Below are 9,182 nucleotides of genomic sequence, written 5' to 3'. Positions count from 1 at the left end.
TCCACCAACAGGCAAACATCTTCCTTCTCCACCAACAGGCAAACAGGCAAACATCTTCCTCCTCCACCAACAGGCCAACATCTTCCTCCTCCACCAACAGGCAAACATCTTCCTCCTCTGCCAACAGGCAAACATCTTCCTTCTCCACCAACAGCGCCAACATCTTCCTCCTCCACCAACAGCCCCGACAGGCAAACACCTTCCTCCTCCACCAACAGGCAAACATCTTGCTCCTCCACCAACAGGCAAACATCTTCCTCCTCCACCAACAGGCAAACATCTTCCTCCTCCACCAACAGGCAAACATCTTGCTCCTCCACCAACAGGCAAACATCTTCCCCTTCAATCATCAGAAGCTCCAACCTGTAGCAACTTTTTTTTTATCAAGACAACTCTGAATACATTTAATGGAACATTTGCATGCATGAAACAGAATGCCTGCATTGGTGATTGTGACCAAGAGATTTTGAGCAACAGCTTCAGTTTCACTCCAAGACACTATAAACATTTCCTTCCAATAATTAACCACAGATGCAGTGTGTTGATGTATTGTATTTGTAAGCGAATGCCCCAAGATAGCAAATACATATTTCCCAAAAGTGTCAGCAATCATTTGTAAAATAAGTCCCCCCCACCCTTTTTTTCAAATGGGGGATATCTAATTTTGGAGCAACATAATGATACAATACAATCAATATGCTGTTAGTATAACAGTGAGATAAGAGCAGTCTGAGCACAGAAAACTGATATAAGGGTGTGTAGTAAATAAATAACGTACATTTGGCACAGCAATGCATGCTGTTTGCATGTAAGAGAGAGTGAGAGAGCGAAAGAGGGGGGGGGGGTAGTTGTGCAGGTTCAAATACATGCTATACAAGTAACACACACACACACACACACACACACACACACACACACACACACACACACACACACACACACACACACACACACCAGAAAGTCCATTAAGTAAAATCCATCATTGATCCATTGAAATATGTTTTCAGTAAAAGACAAAGATATCAAGTTAATGATAACACAAGATCAAAGGGACCAAGTGCATGCGCATGCACGTCGTGATTTGACTTGAGGGGCGTGCCAAGCTTAAAAGCCTGCGCTCGCGCGTGTTTCGACGCACGTCCTGCCCAAAGCATCAGCCAAGGATAACGATTGGCTCTGGGGAGTGAGTAGCATGGAGCCGAGAAGGGGGGAAAGTTAAAATAAAACCCCCCTCGTCTGGTGAGCAGAAATACCCGAGTCTCACTCTGTTGCCAACAGGTCGCCAACTATGCGCCTACTATGAAATAGGTCTACCATCTTTGACCTAAAACAGTTGGAAAAACACTCCGGCTGGACGAATTAACTCGGAGTTGAGGGATAAGGGATCTAGGACTTTCTATTCGCATTATCTGGATAACCTCGCCGGAACACTTTATAATAGATTGACATGGATTTCGGATTGAACTGAACCCCACATGCACGCTGACGCTGCATGCGTATTTTCGGGTGAATTCAAGGCAGTAGCCTGCTACCTAGAGATCTATATCTTTGAAAGCACCAATGGAGAACCTAAAGCTGCACACGTCCGGCCTGTCTTGTATCATCGATAGATTCCAAGAAGTGACTTCTATTTTCCGAAGAACTTTCAAACTAGTTAGCGACTCTTAGGACTTCCAGAGACAAATCACCCCCCGAGCCTTTACGCGCACGCAAAAGACATTACCCCCTATAAACACTTAGAAATGAGGAGCCGCAGTCTTGAGAGGTGGCTGGGTACTTTATCTCTGGCGCGCACCTTCTTGCTGCTGCTTTTCATCCAAATAAGCGCACCGGTGGAGGCGCGCAGACTGCGGGGCGGCCGAGCGCAGACCCGGCGAGCGCAGCTGTCCAGGGAGCGCACTGAGGGAGCGGAGAGCTTCCCTTTAGACTTTACGGCCGTGGAGGGCAACATGGACAACTTTATGATCCAAATAAAGAACCTGGCGCAGTCGCTCTACCCGTGCTCAGCGCAGAAGTTGGATCAAGACATGAAGTTGCACTTTTTGAAGAATGTATCTGTGACTTGTAACGATGGGTCGCCGGCAGGGTAAGTCTATATGGGCCCTATTTATATAATCAAGATCAGTTTACGCAAACACTAATTTCTTATCGTTGTGTGTGTAAGAAGAGCTGTCCATTTCCTGTCCAAGCAACAACGTCGAGGCTTAATATAAGATAAGATATTCCTTTATTGATCCCCTGGGGAAATCCAGGCAACATAGCAGCATGGGGAGGGGGGAGTTACAGGTATGAATTGAAAATGGGGGACCCTGATGTAAACAAGACAAACGTCTTTCTCTGGTCTGCATCCCCTTAACAATTGTGTGTATTGAGCTGTACTGTATTGTACCCATTCTGCAATCTGTTAAATAAAGGTGTCATTCATTCATTCATTCATTCATTCATTCATTCATTCATTCATTCATTCATTCATTCATTCATTCATGGTAATAGTAGAATACATAATATAGGTAATACAATAGTACAGTGGAAAGTACAAATACGCAGTGTAAACAATATAACAATATAATTAACTCTGAGTAGCCTATACGCATATTGCCGTTCCCTTCCGTGTATTCTGTATTGCCATTCCCTTCATGAAAACTCCTCGTTTTGCTTCCCTGCCCTTCATTCGCTTGTCACTCCGGATGTGACCGAAATGGATCAAAGGACTAGATCAGAGAGAAGACGTGCGCGCGGCGCGCCATGCACTGCTGCGCTTAGATGCGAGAGAGCGACCATGCGTGCGTGCGCCCGACCCCGAGACAAACGCTTCTCATCATCATCATCATCATCATCTAGGGGCTAGGCTGAGGAATTTGAAAAGAGCGAGCCCACAGTAGAATAACTGCGGCACTAAACAGGGCTTAATAGGCCTGTTGGACCTAGGGGGGTTTCTGTGCCTCACCGAATTGGGTTACATTATAGTCATTTAAGCGGGGGGGGGGGGGCTGTGTTATTCAGTGATAAATAAAGCTGACATATCAGCCCGGGAGGGCTCAGTCATCTGAACAGAGCAAAACTATTGGTGCTGGTGGTGCGTGGTCAACAGTGTTGAGTCGACCATTACGCACCACGGCACCAGCACCAATCGTTGTTGACTCAACACAAATGAAGGCGCTTTATAGGTAATATTTATAAGCAATAGGTAATTCTAGATGGTAAAAGCTGTACTGGTGTGATTAGAGTCATGAACCAGTCTTTATACCAGGGTTTGGGGAGTGGGTTCGGCAACAGGTGTCGTGTCTCTCTTCAAAGCAGCAATGCATAACATTATTTCCAATGGATTTTCCACGGACGTTTTTCTTTCTATGGGAAATACTGATGGCCGGGTCTGTCTCGTGTGAAATACCAATGTATGTCACGTTAGATTGAAATAAATCAAACGGAGCTGGTCATGCATATTTAGCAAATAAATAGCAAGAAGGTTACTGCTTTCACTTGCGCCAATCAATATGAGTAAAAAGTTAAAAAACCTGCGTCGTTTTTAAGCACAGAGCGAATCCAGTGATCCGCAATTGCTCTGAAACAAGAACCTGCTACTAGCTTCACAGAAGAAGACAAAATGGTTCAGGTGGCAGTGGCAGAGGGGCGAGGACCGGGGAAGGGAGTTCCTCACAGTCCACAACAAATGTGCCCGGCTTCTGTGCTGATGGTCGTCACAATCTTGGAGGAGGGGAATTGGGTTTTTCGTATTTACGCACAATCGAAAACAAGATGCGAGGACGTGTGGTTCGCGAGATTGGAATCGATCCTCCACTAGTGATTGGAGGATCAAGAAAAGAGGGCAGGGTTTGAGATAGGTCAAAATCAGCGGGAAACCGACACTTGTAAATGAATCCTCTCAGCTGGAGTTCAGAGAGCGCGTGCATGTGTGGCCAAAGTGCGACGGCAGGCCTTGCGCGACGCGCGACAGCGACACAGTTGATGTTTCGAGAGCATGAGTGACTGAGTTCTAACTTCTAACGTTTGAGAAACATAGTTCATAGTTCGTCAGACGCAGAAGATGCAGCCCTAGAATTTCAAGTATATTGTATTATTTATTATAATAACTAAATATATATATAAATAAATATAGCAATAAATATATTCTTCTTCTAGTATAGGCCCAGTCCACCGTACACACACGGAGGCGTGCGCACTCTTTCTCTGCTGGTTTGATTTTCCTATTTGGAAAGTCTCTCTCTCTCTCTCTCTCTCTCTCTCTCTCTCTCTCTCTCTCTCTCCCTCTCTCTCTGCATGTCTCTCTCTCAGTCTGTCTGTCTCTTGCATGCACACACACACACACACACACAAGCGTATAGCGCTCCCTCTGTCTCTAAACTCATTCTGTCTACCCTATAGAATTATGGTCTACCCCACCTGTCATGTAGTAGGTCTGTGTAACAGCTGTCCAGTAGAATCCTGCTCCTTATCCATAGTGGAGACAGCTCAGTCTGCGTACAGACGAGAGAGAGAGAGATTTATTTTCACATGCATGCAACTAAAGTCGTCAGGCCTCTGCGCACGCTGTTGACAGCTTGATTGAACGCAACTCCCTCTACACTCATAAACTAATTCAGTAATTGATAATAGCTCCACGTCCTTTCGTACAGGCATCTAAGTGGGCCCCTGCTGGAAAAAAATAGTGATTTCAGCTGCAAAACCAGAGCCAAATGTTTCAAGTCAGGATCAAAGACTGCAGCCTTTAACACAACCCAACCTGTGTGTGTGTATGTGTGTGTGTGTGTGTGCACAGTAAATTTCGCTGAGTAAATTTTCCTCAAACTGAGTAAAATGTTACTCACTTGGGCTCACTCAGTTTGAGTAAAATGTACTCTGCGAAATTTACTGTGTGTGTGCATGTGCATGTGCCAATATATTTTGTTCTCAGTCCAATGTCCAGACAAAAACATTCTACTTACATCGCTCTCTTACAGTTTATTGATAGAATCACAGATGCACTAGACAATAAGCAATTTTCAATTGGTATATTTCTGGATTTATACAAAGCTTTTGATACTGTGGAGTGTGGACCATAAAATACTTATATCAAAGCTTCAGAGGTATATGGTTTGGCTGGTGACATTAAATGGCTCAGTGACTATCTTTATAATAAGGGAACAGTTTGTTTCCATTAATAGCAATGACTCTGACAGGGCAAAGCTAGTCTGTGGGGTTCCTCAGGGCTCTATACTTGGCCCCCTTTTATTTTTGATTTATATAAATGATTTTCCTTGGGTATCACCTAGACTCGAGTATTCTCGATCTTGTTTGCTGATGACACCAACATTATAATGTCACATGAGAATTTTGCAGTATTAATTAGGGAAGCCAATGATGGTTTATCTTATGTCTCAGATTGGTTCCAGACTAATAAGCTATCGTTAAATGTAGAAAAATCTAATTTTATTTTATTTTGTAATAAAGGTAAAAGTTATTCGAAAAAGGAGGCAAAGCTATAATCAGCAACACCGAAATCAAACAAGTAACGTCAACAAAGTTTTTAGGGATCTTAGTTGATGATAAACTCAATTGGAAAAAACACATTGATCATGTTTGTAAAAAAGCAATGAAGTCAGTAGGTAGGATTTAAACCATCTGCTCCTCTTTTCAAGAAACTAAACATTCTGACTGTGTCTGAGGTTAATTCTTTACAGATATGTATATTTGTGTACAAATGCATTTATGATCATCACAATCTACCAAATGGTTTTAATAGTTTTTTTTCTTTTAATTTGGATGTTCATTATGCTACACGTCAGTCAGGGACCTGCATATACCTTATTGTGGTACTTAGGTACACTTAGGCAGTTCTCAGTGAGGTATAGAGGGTTCAATCTTTGGAATGCAGCTGATCCTATGCTGAGGAAATCTCCATTTCTGCTTATTATTTTAAGTAAACTACAAAAAAATTCTCATATCCAAAATTAGTAGATATGTAAGGTCATACATGTAGGTATGCATTTGGTTATGTGGGTGGGTAGGTTTGTAGGCAGGTGGGTGGGTGGTTATGTATTATTATGTATGCAGTATACAGTATGCATGTATGTACTGTGTGTATGTATATTTGTGTTAACACATATCTTTTTAATGTATTACTGGTATTTTAAAAATAATATGTATATTTTTGTATGTTTTGATTTGACAAAACAGGGGAAGTTCTCGATAAGCCTCTAGGGTTCTAACTTCTCCTTCACAATATGGTTATTATGTATTTTCTTTGACTTTTGTTTAACTCTGTGTTAATAAATAAATACAAATACAAATACAAATGTGAAAATAGGTTTGTTTTCTCTGCTCAACAAAAATATGTGATTCTGTCAGATATCCCAGTTAACACTTTAACCGCCGAAAACGCCGGAACTCGTCATTCCCGCCATGCTCATTCCGCCGAGGACGCCTTAACTCGTCTTTGATGTCAATATTTCAAAAATCTGTCATCGAAATCATATTTCCTTTCCGGGGCCCTGAGACACAAGTGTGATCTCCTCTCAACTCTCTAGCGGTTCAAGAGCGCCATCTGGTGGCCGATCGGCAGATCGCCAACCGGATATTAACCTTTGAACCAGTAGTACTCATGCAAATGTGGTCCGGCCACTCTCTATAGCTCCCGCGACTCCATCTTGAAACACTGGATAATAGATCGCTCGCCCTAACTCAATAAACAACGTTATTTGGACATATACTATTATACAACCTGGAAATGGATCGGGCATTTCTACATCCCATAATCGAAAACGGTCTACTCCACGCTGATCGTCCAACGGCGCGAGGAACATACGGTAAGATTCAGCATTATATTCTAACGTGTTCAATATAAACTGCTATGATGAACATATGACCCACTCTGGATGAATCATCTAACGTTGCCCACGGAATTATAAACGATCCCCCGCCCATCCGGTCATCATCAGATCATACGTAGATCATTCTAGAAGTACGTCCAGTTGAAATTTTTCATCTCGCGCCGATCGCTACCAAACTGTATTTCATCATCAATATAATGCATTTAGGGCTATAAATCACGTTCTGAAGAAAGCTGCAGAAAACGATAAAAACATACTTATACTTTAGACCATATTTTAGTATGAATATGTGAATGAAAAAGTTTAACGTTGCTACTCCCTGAACAATACATATAGGACATTGAATGGGCCATAATAATGGCAATGTAGCAATAGAATTTAAAAAGTTATAGCCCTGCAAAGAAGGGGAACTTCTCCATAGACAAATAGAGCTGGCGAGGGATGGTAAATTATGAATTTAACCCATGGCGATCAAAGTGTTAAGTATTAAAACCACACACATCATGTACACACACACACACTGGAACAATGATTTTTGTGTTTTCCCGTGCAGGTACTACATCAAGGAGTCTAGAGGCAGTAAGAGATGGCTGATCTTCTTAGAAGGTGAGAGGCGCAGCGTGCATCGCTTTCATCTCTACACATTCTCCCAGGGGTCAGTGAGAGAGAGGGGGGGGGGGGGGGCGCAAGGGGATCCCCTGAAAAAGGGAATTGTTTAACTTCATTATTTCATTCACTGTCTAGAAGTGATAGAATTATACTGTAAGACTATTCTGATTCTGATTATACGTTTCACTACGCTGTCATCTTCTCAACATACGGTATAGACAGCTAAGGAAGTCTGGACATAAAGGGATGGTTCTGATATTTGGAACCCTATAGCCCTACTTCTTACTTACCAACGATGGTGCTCATTGGTAGAATGCTTCCTCAAACCAACGCAGAGTCAACGCGGTCAAGCACCTGTCTGTACCAGCTGACTGAGGCTCGTTGAAACTTACTCCACAGTGCACACAAAGTAGTTTTCAGTGAGCCTCGGTCAGCTCATACAGACGGGAGCTCAACTCCATTGACTGCTTTGTTTGTGGCTGAAGATCCAGAGCTAGTATGAGGAACAGCATGGGTTGTTGCGCTGAGAAAGGACTTTAAAGATCAACATCATCATTGGTAAGTAAGAAATACGGCTAGGGTTCTCAACTATCCCTTTAATCATATATGTTATCTAACAACAACACAAAAAACTCTCAGATGGGGTCCAATCTTACCAAATGGACCCCCACTAATGTGCATACGTTTGTGGGTCCTTGACACAAAAAGGGTTTAAAACCACTGGGTTGGAGGGCCAAACAAGATCACTGTTGTTAAACCGCTGTTCTTAGATTAGATGTTGGCAGTTCTTTTTTGTCGTTATTCTTTTTATACGTAGCCTAATAAATGTTGGTGTGTTGCTGTCTCACTGCGTGTGGTGTTTGCCAACAACCCCTTTTCCCCTGGAGAAAATAAAGTTTTTTATCTTATTTCTAAACAAACAACACCATTAAACTACAATGAAACACATATGTAGGCTGCTGCTGCCTATGTGCTATCAAGTGTGTGTGTGTGTGTGTATGTGTGTGTGTGTGTGTGTGTGTGTGTGTGTGTGTGTGTGTGTGTGTGTCTGCGTGCGTGGCTGCGTGTGTGTGTGTGTGTGTGTGTGTGTGTGTGTGTGTGTGTGTGTGTGTGTGTGTGTGCGTGTGTGTTCTTCTCAGGTGGATGGTACTGTTTCAACAAGCAGACCTGTGATGGCAGATATGAGACCATGAGGAGACTCATGAGCTCCACCAAGTGGCCAAACACGAGAATAGGTGAGTGTGAAAACAAAATGACATGACAAAAAGAACACACACTCGTGCATGCACATACACGACACACACAAACAGGTCATATCCACCTTGAAGAAGAAACACTGAGATTATCAACTTTGAGAGAAAAGAGAAAGTGCATGTGAATTATCCAGTACAGGGCTTTTCAAAGTGTTGGTAAAGACCACTTGGGAAGATGGGTCCCCAAGCCCAGGAGTTCAAAACTTGTAATCCCTATTGATTGATTGATTGATTGATTGATTGATTGATTGACATTTTTTATTAACAGATTGCAGAATGGGTACAGTACAGTAGAGCTCAATACACACAATTGTTAAGGGGATGCAGACCAGAGAAATTCATGTATGTCATATATGTTCTGATGAATTGGAAATGGGGGACCCTGATGTAAACAAGACGAAAGTCTTTCTCTGGTCTGCATCCCCTTAACAATTGTATGTATTGAGCTGTACTGTACTGTACCCATTCTGCAATCTGTTAATAAACTTTTCAA

General features: G+C 42.6%; 1 protein-coding gene across 1 annotated transcript in view; it reads left to right on the top strand.

The window, feature by feature from the left end:
• The first annotated feature begins 1,556 nt into the window (after nt 1-1,556).
• notum1b (notum, palmitoleoyl-protein carboxylesterase b) overlaps nt 1,557-9,182 on the top strand; it is a 19,512-nt gene continuing 11,886 nt past the window's right edge. Inside the window, exons 1-3 of the mRNA XM_084319340.1 lie at nt 1,557-2,086; nt 7,381-7,433; nt 8,576-8,671. Coding sequence (XP_084175466.1) covers nt 1,743-2,086; nt 7,381-7,433; nt 8,576-8,671 — 493 coding nt within the window. The 5' untranslated portion in view covers nt 1,557-1,742. The remainder of the gene's footprint in view (nt 2,087-7,380; nt 7,434-8,575; nt 8,672-9,182) is intronic.

The sequence above is a fragment of the Notolepis coatsorum genome (assembly GCF_963971535.1).
Source record: "Notolepis coatsorum genome assembly, chromosome: 7".
In the NCBI taxonomy this organism is placed as follows: Eukaryota; Metazoa; Chordata; class Actinopteri; order Aulopiformes; family Paralepididae; genus Notolepis; species Notolepis coatsorum.
This window is presented reverse-complemented; position numbering and strand designations above follow the sequence as displayed.